This window comes from Panthera leo, chromosome A2 (assembly GCF_018350215.1).
Source record: "Panthera leo isolate Ple1 chromosome A2, P.leo_Ple1_pat1.1, whole genome shotgun sequence".
Classification (NCBI taxonomy): domain Eukaryota; kingdom Metazoa; phylum Chordata; class Mammalia; order Carnivora; family Felidae; genus Panthera; species Panthera leo.
Window position 1 is genome coordinate 85271798 of NC_056680.1, and position 20869 is coordinate 85292666.

A 20869-nucleotide genomic window follows, 5' to 3' on the forward strand; every position below is an offset into this window, starting at 1 on the left:
TATTTTATTTATTTTTGAGAGACAGAGAGAGACAGCGTGAGCAGGAGAGGGCAGAGAGAGAGACAGGGAGACCCAGAATATGAAGCAGGCTCCAGGCTCCGAGCTGTCAGCACAGAGCCTGATGTGAGGCTTGAACCCACGAGCCGAGACATCGTGACCTGAGCCGAAGTCGGCTGCTCAAAGAACCAACCGGATTTCTCTCTCCCATGTCCTCCATGTTGCATGCATAATGACATAGATACACGCCTTGGGATTATGTTGGTACTTAAAAATTATTAACAACGATTACAATGAATCACCCTCACGTTATCAGGTAATAAGGAAGCGATTTCTAGTTCTCCTACCCTGTGCATACATTTATAGTTCATGATAAAGGAAGAATAAGTGATGGGTACACTGCATTTCCAAGCAATCTGTAGCTTGGCCAAGACTATCATCAGCTGGGAGGTCGGAAAATAAGTGATAGACTGATTTAGTTCAGACATGCTTGGGTAAGGCCAAATACTTCATTGACACTGATAATGAGAACACTCATGAAAAACTGTGTGTCAGACTTATCAGAGTGTATGGAAAGATGCCATCAATACAATCATATTTTATATAAACTTAAACCTCCCTACTTATAAAATGATACACGCAAGAGTGGAACATTAATTCTGCTCCATATTTGAATTACATGGAAGTAAATATTGATGAGATGATTATTTTTAATTTTTTTTAATCTTTAAGTTTATTTTACTTATCTTTGAGAGAGGGAGAGAGAGAGCGCATGAGCAAGGAAGGGGCAGAGAGAGAGGGGAAGAGAGAGAATCCCAAGCAGTCTCTGCACTAATACTGCGGAGCCAGATGGCAGGCTGGGTCCCACTAACTGTGAGAACATTACGTGAGCCAAAATCAGGAGTCGGCCTCTTAACTGACTGAGCCACCTAGGTGCCCCTAAATGATTATCTTTTAAAAGAAGAACAAAGTTATTGCATTGTTCTTACATTTTTTTAATTTTTGTATAGTTTACCTTAGGAGCAGATTGTGTATTTACAGGTATGTCTGCCATATCAGTAAACATTTAGCAACTACTATGCATCAAGCACTGTGCTACCCTCAAAGGATTCAAAAGTACATTTACAAATCGACAAAACCCCTAATTCATAGAGCTTGAAGCTCACCTCATAATGTGATGTTAAGATGATTTATTGTAATTGTCATCAATAAAGGTAAAATACCAACATAATCCCAAGGCATGTATCTATGTTATGCATCCACATGTAAGATGTGACAGGAATATCTGTTCGGTTCTTTAAGATAATATATATATAAAACCTACAGGACTATTGCATTTTGCTTTTCTTTCTTTTTTTTTTTTTTAATTTTATTTGAGAGAGACAGACAGACAGACACAGTGGAGGGAGGGACAGAGGGCACAGAGAGAGAATCTCAATCTGAGAAAGAGAATCTGAGAGAGAATCTGCCCAGTGAAGAGCCTGACAAGGGGCTCAATCCCACAAGCCTTGGATTATGACCTGAGCCAAAACTAAGAATCGGACGCTCAACAGACTGAGTCACCTGGGCCACCCCTGTTTTTCTTTTTAAAGTTGTTCTGTGTTATTTTTTAGAACAAGTTCCTTCATAGAGGGAAGTTCAAAATAAGAGAGCAGATAAATAATTAATCAAAAATGGTAACCTGAGAGAATGAAAACAGAGGAAAGATGATGCTGAACACAGAATGATAAAGGGGTATGTGGGAAAGGGAGTGCTCTATGCTCTAGGAAGACTGAGCAGATATCTATGGTAACTGGAATGCTTAATCTGAGAAGAAAGCAGCTTCAGAAAAAGCAGAAGGGCGTGCCTCTTTAGGTCCATGGATTTAACACAAACAAAAGGCCATCCTGATTCTCGGTGATACAATTCTATCCAGAGATTAATTCAAGTGTATTTTCTTTACATTTTCTGTATGTCTTCTTATATACTGTGTGCTTCATGTAATACTCAACTTCCATTTTTCACTAGATTTTAGATAGTAAGGATTCTGTAAAATGTTTGGTAGTAGTATTACTCACACCTGAAGAGAATGCGTCTGATAATATTTTCCTTAGTTCAGGGAATAAAGTATCAACATTAATTTTATACTAAGAGAAACAAGTGTAAATAAATCTGTCAGAGAGGAAGACAGAAAGACATACACACACACACACACACACACACACAACATGACTTTGATATGGATAATCTCTCTGCTGAGAGGCCAATGTTACTGGTAATTCCTGTTATCAACTCTACAGTAACTCCAGCATAAATAACACATTTGGTTTTTTTTGAACAAAGGCATATTTTCTATTCTAAAGCTGAAAAGCTCTTAGTAACTGATGCAAGTGGCAAAATGTCTAAAATGAAGCTTTTTAGAAGCAGTGCATTTGTTACCCGGTATTATAATGTTTTACAAATCTGAGCGCCGCATATATTTAAACACTGCTTCCAAAGGCTTCATTCTTGCCCGATGGAGAAGCCAGGCAAAGACAGTAGAGAAGGCAACAAATCACTTTCCTTACCATCTGTTGAAAAATTAATTGACAATTTTCACTGTTACTATATAAAACACATACCCAGATTCCATAATTTGTAACTTGGTTTAGATTTTAGTGGGCTACAGATTATTTCTTTCTACTATGGATCTGACAAATAGGAAAGACTTTGCTAATCATTTTTTAAATAACTAAAAAAAGTAACAATGCATCTGTCACACCGTTATAATTTTAGCGACACTTTATTTTGAAATCCATGCATCATATTTTCCATTTGTTCTTATTCAATTTACTGGTTATTTTGAAATTTTCACATTATAAATTTTTGATGCTTTTGCATTTTTTGATTAATTCTGAGAAGCAAGCGAGGCATCAGAGGACTATTTTCTAACTGGCTAGACAATCTTAAGCGTGTACTGTTAACCAATCTTTTTGCCATTCTACAGAAAATCAAGTATCTTTAATTTTGCTAGGCCTGGGAATTATCTTTCAACTCTGTGTCTGGTTTCACTTTCCTTTATTCATTTGTTTGGATTCTGTGATAGAGTTCATTTTAGTTTTGGCACCATTTTTAAGGAAGTGTCGTACACGCGGGTGAACCCTAAGGAACGGGACTGCTGCAGGTAAAGATCGTAACGTGAATGCATTTTAATATGGAACAGCTGTGTGAAGAGATTAACATGGACTCAGTTTTAAAGCCGTACCTGTCTATAATCAGGTAGATTAATTCCCAAGAGTAATACACTTCCAAAGAATCCAAACGTTTTGTTCTAATTCTTAAACCTTTTGGCCTCATTAAACTGTGCTGTATATCTGCAGCCTCATTCATCAGCTCTCCGGATGCACCTCATCACACTTACCTGGGTTGCTCTGAATGATTTCTAATGTCATCTGGGTGAAAAATGAATGTAAATGAAGCATTCAGCAGCCACGTTTATGCCAAGCAAGAGGCTTGGGGGGGGAGGGGGGGGAGGCAGAATTCAAAGAGTAGTTTTCAGAGTTTTCTGTTAAAGCTCATCCAACTTTATGACTTGGTAATTTTGATATTTTTTGAAAACACAAGGGAACTTTGTTTTAAAGGACGTCTTTTAAAATAAAGTTATAATCAAATAGAGAATTTTTAAGAGTACTGAAAGCATTTTACTACATCTATCAAACTTTATTTTTGCACACTGGCCATTCGAAAAATAACATGGCTAGGGAAATTCTGAGTAATAGATTATGTAACAAATATCAATTATGCAGGTATGGGATTGGTAATACAGGATTCTAGATCCTGTCACCATAAACATCTTTGCTGCAAGCAATTTCACTGCAAACATTTTGCAGTGTAAATATTGGCTTTAAGGCATTTTCACCGTAAAAGATAAAATCATGAAATATAAAAGAGGGTCATTCATTTAAAAAGACACAACGAAAGATGGAAAATGAGTAACAAGATGTAAAGGAATTTATTTTGCATAATACAAAATATTTGAATTCATTCCAAACGTATAATGTGGATTCAGAGCGATACTGCAAAATTCACTGCTCTTATTTTGTGGGTTAACCTAAACACTGGTCTTCAAAGTCATTCATTCATTGTGTTATACTTGTTTTGGTTTTTTTGCTTGTTCATTTGTCTCTTCCCTCGGCATAATACTTTTTTTTTCCTCCTTTGTTTGCTAAAATCTCTTCCTTTGTTAAGAGAGGTATCAGTTTCCAAATACTAGGATGCATAATTGTCACTCAGTTTGCATTTTTTGTGTGTGCTGTGAAAGCCTTCTACGCTGTTGTTTCTTCTTGGCATACTGGCACATATCCACTGATAGACATTCCAAAGTTCTATAGGAAATGTGGGTTTACAACTCTGTGTCACAGTATATACCACTGTGAGGGCTAACAGTTATGTAATACAGAAATACACAGAATAATCACAATTATACAGAATTATACAGTATAATACAGAAATACACACAATAATGCATTGAAGGAGAAAGAAATCTAACTTTCAACCAGTTTGAAAAAACAGAACTGTCAAACCAAACTACCAATCAATTATTTTTTTTTTTATCTCTTATGGCAAAATTGCCTTATGGCCATTTAGTTATGAGGTGAAAATAATTGCAAAGAAAATCCTTGTGGCAAAGATGTTTATGGGATTTTTGCTTATGGTAAAAACACTGAACATTCTGGGTCATGTACACCCTTCCATGACAAAGGTAGACAATTAATTATCTTCCATATCAGTATCTGTGAGCTGTGACTCTCTCAGACTGAGTGGGTGGGTGGGTGGGAGGTAGGGAATTGTGAATAAGAAGGAGAAGTTAGAAAGGGGTCCTCAAATTCATTCACAGCCATTTGAAGTCATATATGAAGTGCGTATATATATATATACCCACTACTTTTGGTGGGTATATATACATACTCTATGCACACATATGCCCTTAGCAAAAGCAATTAACTATACAAAATGATGTCTTGACCAAAGAAAAATACACTCAAAGGTCTGACTTAAAAGTGATCATCTGCTATCATCTATTCACTGTTAATTGATATGGAACATGCGAATACCAACAGATGATTTTTTTTGTTTAATAAAGTTTTCCCACATGAGAAAATGCGGGAAGCCATTACACTTCAAGGTAGAGATCGTAAGAAGGACAAGACAGCAATTTTGCCATAAACATAATTACTACTTGTTCAGTTCAGGAAGCTATGATCTGCATCTATCTGTCCCTCCTCTTTCAAGGATCTCTGTCAATTATTTTTCTGTTTTGTATCTATAAGCTTTCCCTGTATGTCTCTTTATTAACCTGTAACACAGAATAATGAATTAGCTCTTCCATCTTTAAAAACAAAGTATGGAGATACACACACACACACCCATACCTGTGTGTGTATCTAAACTATGACCTTGAGTTGATGGTCTTAATTCCCCCGTGATATTTGCAAATATTTTAGAAAAAAATGTTTTATATTCAGATTTCTCTTTTCTCACCCCTCGTTTACTTCTCAACCACCAGCTGGCTTTTATTCATACAATTTTATATTAGAAAGCTCATGCCAAAGTAGCACACATGGTCTCTTGTTACTGGAGATACAATGGACAGAGGGGGTGCCCATTTAAAATAGATATAGGGGTGCCTGGGTGGCTCAGTCGGTAGGCATCCAGCTTCAGCTCAGGTCATGATCTCACGGTTTGTGAGTTTAAGCCCCACAAGCTGTACTGACAGCTTGGAGCCTGGAACCTGCTTCAGATTCTGTCTCTCTCTCTCTCTCTCTCTCTCTCTCTCTCTCTGAAGTAAATAAACATTAAAATGTTTTCAAAAATAGATATAGGGGTGCCTGGGTGGCTCAGTGGGTTAAGCGTCTGACTTTGGCTCAGGTCGTGATCGCACATTTGGTGGGTTCGGGCCCTGCATTGGGCTCTGTGCTGACAGCTCGGAGCCTGGAGCCTGCTTTGGATTCTGTGTCTCCCCCTCTCTTTACCCCTTCTCCACTCATGCTCTGTTTCTGTCTCAAAAATAAATAAAAATTTAAAAAAATTAAATACGCATAAATTTGTATGTATGGATTTATCTGTGTATGTAGGTAAGCATATATGTATAAGTGTGCTTATCACAAAAACTTTGCTACAGCCACTGAAATTAGAATCACAGAAACAATCAAGTATCTAATTCCAAGAACATCTTAATGTTTATGTGAGGTAAAAATAACAATTAAATATTGCAGAAACTAAGCATTAATTTTCAAAGTTGCTTTGGCATTAATACAAGTGTGTGCCCTTAAGAAAAGTGTGTGTCCATAAAGCACGGGAGTCAGTATGTGAGCAAAGAGAGAGACTGTTGCATAAGACTGGATTCATTAGTTTCACAAAAGTGAATGTGATATGAATCGTTTATCATGTGGTTTACTATGTCACAAAATGCTTTGTTTAAAAGTTTAGTTCCTATAAAAGGTGAAGGGGATGAGAAGCAGTGTTTCAAGATATTAATATTTAGACTGGACTTTTTTAGGATGCATAGAAGGAAAAATGGCTTTAAACCAGTAAATTCTTCATTTATTCAATTAAACAATTTGTGATAGTAGAGGATAAAAACTATTGCTTTCCTGATGACATAAATCCTCTTGTATTAAAACAAGGAAAAAAAAAACGTTTATGCTATGCCTTCAAGACATGTTATTGTGTTAATCCTGGATGCAAATACAGTTTTCAAGGAGAAAAAAATTACAAATGTAGATGAAAATTACTTCTCTTTTTATACATTTTTTATTAATTTAAATTTGTTAAAATATATACTCCTTAAAATCAAGATTTGTCTGTGACAAATTCTGACATAATATGTAAAATTCATTGCCACATTAAGAATTCTTCCATTTTATTTTATTTTTAATTTTTTTTTTAACATTTATTTATTTTTGAGAGACAGAGAGAGACAGAGCCCAAGGAGGAGAGGGAGACACAGAGTCTGAAGCAGGCTCCAGCTCCGAGCTGTCAGCACAGAGCCAGACACGGGGCTCGAACTCACCAATTGTGAGATCATGACATGAGTTGAAGTCGGTCGCTTAACCGACTGAGCCACCAGGGTGCCCCAAGAATCCTTCCATTTTAAAAGAAGAAAAATATCCAGAAGTAAGTGAGATTCCCGGTGGTAGGTTTGGATGATACATTAATAAAATAAAAGATGATTTATCTAAACTTGTATCCGTTTAAAAACAGTGATATAAATGGTGGGGCTTGTACTTATATACTTCTATAGTAAAATCATATTCTTAAAATTCTGACTAAATTTAAGGTGCCAAAAGGTCACTTCCAAATGATGAAAAGTAAGATTAACTACTAGAATTTTGAGATACAGTTGAATTTTGATTACATTTGTTTTATTTGAGTTCTTTAAAATATGGTAATGTTAGAATTATTTAGAACATTTAAATAAGCTGAAAATTCCTTGCCCCAAGTTATTTTCATAATTACATATTTCTCCTATAATAGAAATCCTGCTTCCAACTTTTGTTAGATAGTCTCAATTTATTTACTGTCATGCATTAAAAACTATCTCCAAATCTGAACTCGCTGCTGGATACCTAGAGTTCAGAGGTAAACAAAACACAGGCCCAGTCTTGTGGGATCTAGTAATCCAGAGAGGGGACCAAGGAGAGCTCCCATGGGGAGAGTACAGTGTAAGGGACATGTAGGATCCCATACAGTGTGCTTTGGGATCAGAGCACAAGCATCCAAACAAACCTGAAGGGGAGGGGGGTGTCAGGGACATCCTCTAGGGGGTGATGATTGCCCTGAATTTTGAAAAATGAGAAGTTAGTAAGTAAGGTAATTAAATATACATTATATCTTAGATTAATGCACCTGGATCTTCCCATTTCTTTTCATTCTGATACTTTTTTGGAAAGAACTATTTATAACATCAAGTTATCATCTGAAAGTATTCGGTCAATGGTTCAATTTATTAACTTTTTCAAAAGAAATGGTTTCTCTATACAATTAAAATCACTAGGTCCTTAGGAAAAAAAGAGAAAAAAACCTCAACCTATGGATGAAACTTATGTCATAACATAATTACAGTATATGTAAGTATTCAAAGAGTTGAGTATTAAAAAGATTTGTAGTGAATTTGATGTTTTATGTGTGTGTATGTTTTCAATTCTTCGATCATAGTGCAATCACATATAGGCTAAAAAGCACCTAGGAGTATTCAAAGTATTCTAAAAAATTTCGTCAATACTGTACCCAATTATTCACAGTAATGTGTCTGCAAAACTATCTAAATATATGAATTCATCTTTTCCCTCTCTCCTTTTAATTCCTAAAATACATATAAAACAATCTACTAGAGCTCATGATGAACTACACGTCTCCAAATGGTGAAAACAGCAACTAAAACCAAAGCGAATTGGCATTTTCTTCAATAGAGAGTTCTTCTGGATCAATGTGTAATATCTGTTGGAATTCTTGAAACACAAGAAACAGCTTATGATTTATCATTACGTTCCTAATGGATCCTTAGCATTTTAGAAAACCGAATTAAGAATCATTCTCTTATCAAATGTGAAGAGTCAGTCAGAAAGTTGAAATAAGCTGATGGTAGGATTGCTAGAAAGATAGTTAGTTACAGTTGATATCCTCTGCAGTATCAGCAGGTTTAGGTACATGGATGAACGTTCGAAATAGGTCTCCCAACAATACTTTTTTCTGCAGTTACATAATCACTGAAACAAATATATTACAACCTCAAAATTCCTGTCTTCACATTCCTCATTCCTTATGGAAATAGCATACTTTAAAAATATTATGCATATTAAAGAATTTGTCTAATATATTCTATTGAGTGTGTAAAACTGAATAAAGGAAACTTCCTCGAAAATGGTGTTGGGAAGCCAGAAGGGGAAGGGGGAGGTCTCAGGCCCTAACACCCCTCATCAGGTGCAGATCCCAATAAGAAGAAGTACTTTGCATTTGCAACAAAAACAGCCTACTTTCCCACTCCAGCAGGAGAAAGAATTTCTCTTTGCCCAGGAATGAGCTCAGCCAATAACAAAATATCTCAACTCAGCCAAGGAGAAACCATCGCCACCCTGAACGCTGGCTTTCCTCCAGTGGGTTTTGGCTCAAGCAGTGGTTTGCAACTCTCTCTTTTTTTTTCCCTGCAGAGTTCCTCTTCTTTGATATGGATACTTGCCTACCGCTTGCCATAGCTTACATGTCCTGAGCTGGAATTCTTCTGCTATTCCTGAATAAACCCATTTTGCTGATAAAATAACTGGCTGTTTTACTTTTTTTTTTTTTTTAATGTTTATTTTTGACAGAGAGAGACAGAGCATGAGTGGGGGAGGGGCAGAGAGAGAGAGGGAGACACAGAATTGGAAGTAGGCTCCAGGCTCTGAGCTGTCTGCACAGAGCCCGACACGGTGCTTGAACTCACAGACCGCAAGATCATGATCTGAGCTGGTCAGACACTCAACCAACTGAGCCACCCAGGCGCCCCTGGCTGTTTTACTTTGAAAGTTGACAAAATAAAAATGATTTTCAAATAAGGGTGCAATTTTTGCTGTTATAAATTGCTTCATTTGGAAATCTACAGAACAACGTCTATGAAGATAATTTTTAGACATATGTAGGAAGTTTTAGTATTACTATAATAATTAAATGATCACAAAGTTTTCCTAGAAAAGCTTAAACTGTTCCTATTTTTCCATTCTCTTCTGGTTACTCTCTTCCTATAACATTTTCTCATACAGAATTTATACATAAGAAACAGATAGGATTTTATAGGTCCAAATTATTTTATTAATAAATTACATAGAAGGTAATTAAGGATCACATAAAAAGTATTATGCTGAATAATTCTGTAACTGTGTCAGTGGTTTATAATCCATGATCCGTATGACTTTATAATCAGCATGCTCATTTCCCCTCTTAGTGACCCTCCCTCACATCTCTTTAAAAACCACGTACATTGATACCAAAATGAAAGAAAATACTAGAAAATCACTCACTTTTTTATCTTTGTTGTATTTGGCAAATATCTCCTGGGCTCTCTCTTCTCCTCCATCCGTGAACAACATGATAATCTTATTGCAATTGGCTCTAGAAACATTATACTGTAAATAAAATTTAAAAAATGTGTATCATTCACACACAAAAAGGTAAGGAATATGAAGCAATAAGGAAAGAGCACGAACAGACTGCAAGGAAGGGTATAGTATCTGTTCAGTAAGTATACTCTAAAGAACCAGTTCTCGGGTCAGGCCAGACCCATCTCTACAAGGGACTCTCCTCACCCCCCAGATATCCATGGGTCTCACTTCCTTTCGGTCTTTGATCAAGTGTCACCTATCAGTGAAGAATTTGCTGAAAATGGCTTTAAATTGCACTCTTTCTACCAGGTTGTATTTTTCTTCATAGCATTTTACATTGTTTTATGTATACAGTATGTATTTTATTTGTTTGCATTTTGTTGGCTTCCCATGATTGAATGTTAAGTGCTGTAAGGGCATGAAGTTTTGTCTTGTCTGATCGTGAAGAGCCTGGCATGTAATAACCTCTCAGTGGTTGATTAATAAATGGATTTTAAATGAATGGTTATGTCAGTTTTATGCCTCTGTAATTGTACCAGAAACATATAAGTGGTATTAATGAAAAATGTGCATACCCTTCCACATGTATTTTCAATCCACTGACAAACATTTTTGCTCCCTGTCCTCTTCCTTCACCGTATTTTATTCACTTTACCGCCCAAAACTGCAAACTTCTAGTTGATCCCTAACACCCAGCACTCTTTTGTATCTTTGTAAAGGCTGATACCTAATCCCAGAATATCCTCCTATCCTCTCTCAATCTGCCACACATATTCGAATCCTGAAAGACTCAATTCCAAAGATAAATCCTCCCTTAAACCTTCAGGTCCCCAAAGAGTCAGACAGAGGAAAACAGTGATTAGCACCAAAGGGCCACTAAGATGAAGAACTAATTTAGAAAGCTGGAGCTCTCTGAGGTCTGAAATCATCATCTCAAGCTCCTACTGTTGTGAAATGTGTTTGCACAAGTGTTGAGAATAAAAGATTTCACTACTTTACGAACGCTCAGCTTCTCTGAAAATGTCAAGCCTCCAGCTCAGTACTGCTGAATGGAGGTATAATGCAAGCCAAATTTGTCATTTAAAAATTTTAAAAGCCACACTAAAGAATGTCTGAAAAATATCTGAAATTAATTCTACTAATATATTTTATTTAACCTAGTCACCCCCAAAATATTATCAATTGAACATGTAATCCATATGGAAATTATTGAGATAATATACATTTTTTTTTTCTTTCACAGTAACTTCAAATTCTGGTGTGTATTTTATGTTTATAATGCATTTCAATTCAAACCAGCCGCATTTCAAGTCTCAACAGCCACATGAGACTTTGAGTAACATAAAGGCCATCACAGCCCTGGCCTTAAAATGATTACTATTTTTGAAAGAAATCATTCATTCTCTTGTAGTATTTAGGTTTCTTAAAAAAAAAAAAAAAAAACATATCTCACTTTTCAAAGAAGATAAATCTCATTTCCTGTTGTAAAAGTTAATCAAGATAATATTATGCTCTACTGATGAAAAGATCCCATTTCATATAATGGCATCCCATTGACTAGGCCATTAGAACACTGGCAGTTAAAGCTTTAAACCAAGTATTATGAAAACTCAAATACTGACTAATATAATTTGTCATATTCAAGCATAGTTCTTTAAAGAAAGCCATCTGAAAATTGGACTTATCAAAAAGTTTCATATTTTATCATCAAAATGCTTTTGTGAAAGGTGATGAAAATCCCTTAACTAGAATTAATTTATTTGATGATTTCATTTTATCTACATATATGAGATGGGCAAAATAACACGTACCTAAAAGACTGTTTCATAAAGTGATTCAAGATTCTTCCTTAGGACTTGGTTTCAATTTTGGAAGTAATGTTGGTATTGTTATTACTCAACACAAATACGAGGGTGGGTAAGGACATTGGGTCGTGCTGATCATTTGTGTAATTAGAATAGTAATGTTTCCCAAGAGAGAGAGATATTAGGACATACAAAAAAGGCAGAATGAAGAAATGTTTTGCTTTCAACAAGATTTTTCCCCAGGAGGAGCCTCCTTAGTAGACACGTGGTCCAGCAAAGTCAGCAACTAGTCAAAGGAAGTGCAACTATCTAAAGAATCACGCAATCATAACAATTATATGTTACCGATTTGTAACAAATTAAGAAAAGGAAAGAACTCCACTATTTCAATAAAATGACAGTACAGTTGGTAACTTATTTTGTTATTTCATAACAAATTATATTATGTATCTTCTTGCTTATCCTTGTATTCTGTGAGGCCAGTATACAGCCCAGAATCTATCATACTTATACTTTTTTTTTTTTTGAAAAATGCATCTCCGTATATTTGTAATATTTTCTGAAATGCAACCGAGGACTAATTCAAATCTTAATTTAAGGCGTACTGTGGGATAAATGATATGTTTAATTCTATTTGATACTTGCTTTAGGGATCTTAATAATAGACCTTGCAATGACAAACAAAAAACAGAGAATGACATTGTGCAATAAGACGACTAGAAGTATTTGGAAGAGGTAACAAAATACCCTTCAACTCTGAATAAGGCAAGGCATGACATGTGGGAAAATTACTTTAAAATGAAGAACTGTAATACGTAAGGGACACGTGGAAAGCAGACCAGATGAGACTGGCTTCAGGAATAACTGAGAACAGATTAAAAACAATTTACAATTGTAGAGGCAGTACGAGAGGCCAATAGGAGTTAAATCATATTTTATCAGCAACTAGTAATGAATCTGGGAGTTAATGTGGCCTCTCTACTGAGACTGGCTCTGAAATAGTACATTAGGCTTGAGACTCCTTATCATTTCACAACTGAAACCTGAATAGGAGGGAACGAAGTGAGGCAAATTAACAATACCAAGAAGAGCAATTAAGATGCCACCAACTTGGTTGACTCAAAAGAAAAAGAACTTCTTTGAAAAAACTCCACAAACCTGTATTTCTTTACTACAGAAAGAATACATCTTAATCTAATGGTCAATTACATTTGAATTTCAAAGTTCTGAGTTTTCATCCTTCTATGAGCCAACATACATCATTTCATAAGCATATGCATTTTACCAAATGTAACTCCCCTGGGAACTACAACACTGAACTACTTGGCTTTTCTGTCTCCTTACTTGCTGATCTAATGCTATCTAATAAATATCACCACCGCAAACTCGATATGTCTGAAATGGAGCTATTACTACCCTCACATACCTCTACTTAGATTCCTATGTTACCGGCCACCTAGCATTCTAGTCCAGAGAACTATCTGATTATCACCACATCATCCTCCTTAACATTTTTTTTGCCTTTACTCCAACACCAGGATTTCTATAACAGCTAAACTTAGAGCACTCGTTAGACCATGTCATTCTCATATTATAAACTTTTCATTTGCTCCTAAACACCTCATTAACTGATACCCCATGGCCTTTTTATTTCCCTTGCAGCTCCCGCATTGCTATGTCCCAGCCATGCCAAACCACCTGCCATTTTTCCAATGTGCCATGCTGTCTTATACGACTGTGGCTTTGACCATGTTGTTCTTTTTCTCTGAAGTGATTTTCCCTCTCTCGTGTACCTACCTAAATTCTACTCATTCTTCAAAATCCTGTTTTCAAGGAAATGCCCCACTTTCCTGACCTCCTTTGGGTAAGTCGAACTCCGCCTCAGTAATGTTCAAATAAATACACTGTGAATGCCCTATAACAGCACTAACGCATTGTACTAGGAATGATGATTTACCATGTCATGCTGGACCTTCTTGAGATCAGACAGCCTTGTTTACTTCTGCTATTCTAGCAATAGTAATGTGACAGGAAATTGTGAGGCACACAGTAAATATTGGCTGAATGAACAAATGAATGAGGCAACCAATCAGACATCTTGAAAACTATTTTAGAAGCCTTACTTAGGGAACAACCAAGTCCGACTTGCAGACAAGACTGCATTTAAAGGCCTATTCGGTGACTCAGCAAATATGGTTTGAATGATGAGCTGACTCTGTACCAGACACGTGCTAGTCATTAACTATAGTAATAATGACCATGACTCCAATACCAAGGCAACAACCCACACTCACATGAGGTTTGCTATGTGTTGGGTTCTGTGGACAATCCTGTCTACGGCCCTCTCTGCTGTACATGCCATGGTGTAAGTGAGGAAACCAAGGTATAGAAAGGTTAGGTTCACACTCTCAACCATTGTGATAATAGTGCCTCATGAGAGATAAAAACCTGAATGATGACTCCTGCTCTAGAAGAGCTCAAAATGACAGACAACATGGCCACTTGAAAACACTAGTCCACAGCGTGAGGTATGTGCTATGGTATGGGGCAGGCAGCAAGCATGCCGTAGTCTGAGAGTCTAACTGGAGACGTGGATGGGTGATCTGGTGAGGGAGAGATCTTCACTGAGGAAGAAATTCCTGCTCTGGGACTTATATCCTATTCCCCTTAATGTCTGCCATTTGGACCTTTGTGGACATTAAGTAACAACTTTAAGAACCAAATAGATGTTTGAAACTAAAACATTTCTACCAACCACTGGATGACTGAAAAACACAAGTTTCCACATAAATATGGCAGCAACTGAAATAAGAAAAAAGAAATGATATTCTAAATATGCCAACTAAGTTTGAAGTGCTTATGCAAAATTAAATAATTACCGTATGAATGTTTCTTTTGGAAAGAGAGTTCAAAGAGATGATAGAAGAGAAGATCTAAAAGGAAAAGAATGTCTACACGGTGTATGCCTTTGAGTTCGGGATTTAAAAATAAAAGTAGTTCAAAGATTTCTACTGCCTGGACACATCTGCTTTTTAAATAAAAGAAAAACAACAGTTATGTAACTGATAGTTACTGGTAGTAGTAACTACCAGCCTACTGAAATTCATATGCTATGATTCAGTAATAAAAGAGAAAAGGGGATGGTATGGATACTTACGTTAAGCAGCTGTTCGAAAGCAAAACTAAAGCCTTTCTTATAGTCTGTGATTCCTTTTGCTGTGATGTTATTCACTGCATCTTTCAGCACTTTCTTATTTCTTACGTTGGCTTGGACAAGGTGCTGAAAACAGCTCACATCTTGGGCATTGCTGTTAAACTGTGAAAGACACAAAAGTAAATACACAAATGAACATGAAAATCAATCACACAATTTTAGTTGCATTTGTGACTTCTATGTCCCAATCCTGTTGTGCTTTTTCTTTCATAAAGGAAAATGAGTAAACTGGTAACTGAAGTACACTGAGGATCAAATAGCAATTTTCATCTAAGCCTCCCTCCTACTGTAACCCTGAGCCTGTCACTCACCTTCATGAAGCTTAGCTTCTCTGATCATGAATTTGGGACTTTAATTATGTAAGATCCCTTTCAGCTCTCAAATATCCGAGCATTTAGAGGGAGGAAAAAAACCCAACAACAACAAACAATGAAATGTATTCAGAATCCAGAAATGATATGGAGCAGGTTCAAGGAGAAACTAACCATTTGCTTGCCTCTCATAAGGAAAAGCTAGGCGGGAAAATATTACACTTAACGACAGGAATAGAGGATTAGCAGTTTTTCTACCAGGTTTAATGGAGGAAAGTAATATGAAAGAATTAGGAACAATGGGTGGCCTTTCAGAACCATCACTCCACAGCTTATATACCGAATGTCATGGAATCATGAAGGCAAGGCTAAGGGCAAGCAGGTCCTGGAAGACAGGTTTTGCTCTAAGTGATGAGTCCCTGAACCACAAGGATGCTACAGGAGGAGAGAATGTAAACTTTGATACCTGTCCAAAAGTGAAAATCTAACAATCATCACCAAAGTAGTATCACCAACCCCACAAAACGTGTTCACATAGTTCACTGGGCATTTCCAAAAGAACATAAGAACAAGAGAAGTAATGCAGTGAGATCCAGGGCACTGAGGTCAGTGGGATCATCCTACCGTTGATCAACTCTGCTATTTGTATGAGCCACTTGGGCTCTTGGGGCCTAGAGTCACATCTGCAAAATGAAGTTAATAATAAAAACATATTTTCTAGAAGGTAGGGGTCTGGCCAGATGAAATGCTGGAGATATTCTTAAAAACATATAATTAAATAATTTTAACAGGTGGATCACAAACCAAAATATAAACTTTGTAACTGATCACGTACTTTTATAAATGTAAAACATCATTCCTTTTTTTCCTCTGGAAATCATTGAAGCTTAATTATAAGGTGCACTGCACATTTCATTAATTCAATAAGCAAATGTTTACTATCAGGCTGTCATAGGTCAAAAATTATGGCAGGTGATGGTTTTATGCCTTCAGACATTTAGTAAATTATTCACAAACATATACATACATGTAAGCACATATATGATGTCTGCCTTGTGCTGCATTTATTCTAGAAATATTAATCTTTTTCTCTTTGCAAATATCCTACAAGTTATGTATTATTACTATTCATGAGGAAACTTAGGTACTGGGAGGTTAAATAACTTGCCCATTGTCACAAAGCAAATAAGAGACAGGATTAGATTAGCACTGTGACACAGAGTCTGGGGGATTTTAACTATTCTTATAGAGCCTCTTACTATATTACAATATATTATGATTCATTCTGTAAAGCAATATAGTATTAGTCCCTCGGAGACAATATCATGAGTGGGTTCTAGTTTGTACTGTGAGCAGTCAGGGGGAAATTCCTGTGAGAAATGACATTTCCTGTGATTCTAGAGAAATGTTTCATTTAAGACTATGGAGGAAAGCAAAAAGAACAACAATGTAAAGGGCTATGATGTTAGGGGCAGGGAGAAGACTTTCAGAGAAATATAAAGGAGGAGAGTTTAGCTCACTCACATATGACTGAGGACAATGACATAAAAGGAGTTCAGAGAGGGAAGCAGGGCTATATCATTCAGGGACTAACAGAAATGCTGAAGAATTGGGATTCGCTTTTCTGTCAAATGGTAAGTCACAGATTTTAAGCCACAAACAAAACAATTTAATGTAAAATTTTAAGAGATCATCGGAGCCGCTGTTTGGTAAACAGATTTAAGGTGAGCAATATTTAAAGGAGGGAAAATTATTAGAAGGCTATCATAGTAACCTAGCTGAACATAATAAGGGGCTCTTGATTTGGAGACGGTCAGAACAGGAGGGGGTACAGATCTATTTTGGAGGAAGAATCCACAGGATATGATGGTGAAGTGGGTGATAGCTGAGGAAGGCAATAGTGCCCTAAATGCCATGCAGGTGTCTGACATGGGCATCAGGATGTTGGAGGGTAGCAGGAGTGATAGGTTCAGAGGTACTTGGGGAAAAGACCAGGGAAGCGTAGAGCTCAAGGGAGGGCGAGTTTTCATAACATTCAAAGTGTGAGACTCAAAAAATATCTTGGCTAAAGGTTAAAAAAAAAAAAAGAAGAAGAAGAAGAAGGCTTCAGCATAGAAATTTGGTTTAAAACCTTGCATGTAATGATTCCAAACCCAGATAAAGACCCCACTAAAAAGGAGTACTATAGACCAATTTCCCTGATGAACATGGGTGCAAAAATCCTCAACAAGATACTAGCCAACCACATCTAACAATACATTAAAAGAATTATTCACCATGATTAAGTGGGATTTGTACCTGGGATGCAGGGCTGGTTCAACATCAGCAAACCAATCAATGTGATACATCACATCAATAAAAGAAAGGACAAGAACCACACGATCTTCTCAATAGATGCAAAGAAAGCATTTGACAAAATACAGCATCCTTTGTTAATAAAACACTCAAGAAAATAGGGACAGAAGGATTATACCTCAAGATCATAAAAGTCATATATGAAAGACCCCCTCCCTGCTAATATCATCCTCAAAAGAACGTAGAAAAACTGAGAGCTTTACCCCTAATGTCAGGAATATGACAGGGATGTCCACTCTCACCATTGTTATTCAACATAGTATTAGAAGTCTTAGCCTCAGCAATCAGACAACACAAAGGAATATCAGGCATCCAAATCAGCCAGGAGGAGGTCAAATTTTCAGTCTTCACAGATGAAATTACACTCTATATGGAAAACCCAGAAGATTCCACCAAAAAACTGCTAGAACTGGTCCATGAATTCAGCAAAGTTGCAGGACATAAAATCAATGCACAGAAATCAGTTGCATTTCTATACACCAATAATGACGCAACAGAAAGAGAAATCAAGGAATCGATCCCATTTACAATTTCACGAAAACCCATAAAATACCTAGGAATAAACCTAACCAAAGAGATGAAAAATCTGTACCCTGAAAACTATAGAAGGCTTATGAAAGACATTAAAGAAGACAAAAAAAAAAAAAAAATGGAAAAGCATTCCATGCTCATGGATTGGAAGAACAAATATTGTTAAACTACCCAAAGCAATCTACATATTCAATGCAATCCCTATCAAAGTAACACCAGATGAACATAACGGAAGGGAAACAAAAATAATATAAAAACAGGGAGGGGGACAAAACAGAGAGACTCTCAAATATGCAGAACAAACTGAGGGTTACTGGAGGGGTTGTGGGAGGGGGGAGGGGCTAAATGTGTAAGGGGTACTAAGGAATCTACTCCTGAAATCATTGTTGCACTATACACTAACTAATTTGGATGTAAATTAAAAAAAAAAAAAGCAAAAAGAAAGTAACACCGGCATTCTTCACACAGCTAGAACAAACAATTATAGAATTTGTATGGAACCAGAAAAGACCCCAAATAGCCAAAGCAATCCTGAAAAAGAAAACCAAAGCTGGAGGCATCACAATCCCAGACTTCAAGCTGTAATCATCAAGACAGTATGGTACTGGCACAAAAACAGACACTCAGATCAGTGGAACAGAATAGACAACACAAAATGGACCCACAAATATATGGCCAACTAACCCTTAACAAAGCAGGAAAGAATATTCAGTGGAAAAAGTCTCTTCAGCAAAGGGTGTTGGGAAACTGGACAGCGTCATACAGAAAACTGAACCTGGACCATTTTCTTATATGATATACAAAATGAAACTCAAAATGGATGAAAGATCTAAACATAAGACAGGAAGCCATCAAAATCCTAGAGGAGAAAGCAAGCAAAATCCTCTTTGACTTCGGCCGCGCAACTTCTTACTCAACACGTCTCTGGAGGAAAGGGAAAGAAAAGCAAAAATGAACTACTAAGACCTCATCAATATAAAGAGCTTCGCACAGTGAAGGAAATAACAGCAAAACTAAAAGGCAACCAACGGAATGGGAAAAGGCATTTGCAAATGACATCCCAGATAAAGGGCTAGTAATCCAAAATCTATAAAAAACATCACATTTAACACCCCAAAAACAAATAATCCAGTGAAGAAATGGGCAAAAGACATGAATAGACACTTTTCCAAAGAAGACATACAGACACAGGAAAAAAGGCTCAACACCACTCATCATCAGGGAAATACAAATTAAAGCCACAATGAGATACCACCTCACACTACTTGGAATGGCTACATTAACAACTCAGGCAACAACAGATGATGGCAAGGATGTGGAGACAGAGGAACCCTTTTGCACAGCTGGTGGGAATCCAAACTGGTGCAGCCACTCTGGAAAACAGTTTGGAAGTTCCTCAAAAAATTAAAAATAGAATTAACCTAGGGCGTAGCAATTGCACTACTAGGAATTTATCCAAATTCCTTCCAAACAGCTGTGCTGTTTCAAAGGGGCACATGCACCCCAGGGTTTACAGCAGCACTATTGACAATAGCCAAAGTATGGAAAGAGTCCAAATATCCATCGACAGATGAATGGATAAAGAAGATGTGGTGTGTGTGTGTGTGTGTATGTATATATATATATATATACATATACATACACACACACACAACAGAGTATTACTAGGAAATCAAAAAGAAGGAAATCTTTCCATTTGTAAAAATGTGGATGGAACCAGAGTGTATTATGCTAAGTGAAATTAGTCAAAGAAAGACAAATATCCTATGACTTCACTCATATGTGGAATTTAAGATACAAAACAGATGAACACAAAGCAAGGGAAGCAAAAATAATACAAACACAAGGAGAGGGACAAAACATAAGAGACTCTTAAATAGAGAGAACAAACTGAGGATCACTGGGGGCGGGGGGTTGTGGGTGGGGGATGGGCTAAAAGGGTAAGGAGGATTAAGGAAGACACTTTTGGGGATGAGCAGTGAATGTTATATTAGGGGATAAATCACTGGAATCTACTCCTGAAATTATTGCACTACATGCTAACTAACTTGGATGTAAATTAAACAAAAATAAAAATAAAAATAAAACTTTAAATATAAAAGGGAAGTAGAAAAAGGAGTCCCTAAGACAACAGTTGAAATAAGTTCGCATGGAGGCAGGAAAAAAATCAGTAGACTGGGCTATTTGGGGTGACAAGAGGGGAAAAAATAGGTCTCAGGAGGAAAAACACTGCAGTTCAGATACAAAGATGGGGAATTCAAAGTGCCCACTGAACTCATCCACATTATACAATGTCAGTGGAGGGGGCAGAGCCCCCACACACACTGAAGCACACTGGGAAGTGGTAGAACGTGCAGAGGCACGTCTTCCACATCTTCAAAGCACTTCGGCTGGGAAGAAAGAAGAAAAAGATTGGGGTACCTCTAAGGGTAAGCCTGAGGTCAAGGAAAGGCTTCCCTCAAGTGGAGGGTCACTAGAGCAAGAGAGGTTCATATCGAAGAGCGAAGGAAGAAAAGATGCAGGATAGTAGAGAGCGAAATACAAAGTTCTTGTGAGGGTGGG

The 20869-nt window shown here is 36.9% G+C and overlaps 1 protein-coding gene across 5 annotated transcripts in view; it reads right to left on the minus strand.

Annotated features, from left to right (window-relative positions):
* The window catches only part of CACNA2D1 (calcium voltage-gated channel auxiliary subunit alpha2delta 1), a 495461-nt gene that overhangs the window by 75235 nt on the left and 399357 nt on the right, over positions 1 to 20869 (minus strand). For all 5 annotated transcript variants that reach the window (XR_006196625.1, XM_042916580.1, XM_042916568.1 and 2 more), the window contains exons 11-12: positions 15054 to 15212; positions 10011 to 10115 (exon numbers count right to left, since the gene is read on the minus strand). Coding sequence is in view for 4 of the 5 variants with exons in the window: in XM_042916580.1 (XP_042772514.1) it covers positions 10011 to 10115; positions 15054 to 15212 (264 nt within the window). In the remaining variant the exon portion in view is untranslated. The remainder of the gene's footprint in view (positions 1 to 10010; positions 10116 to 15053; positions 15213 to 20869) is intronic.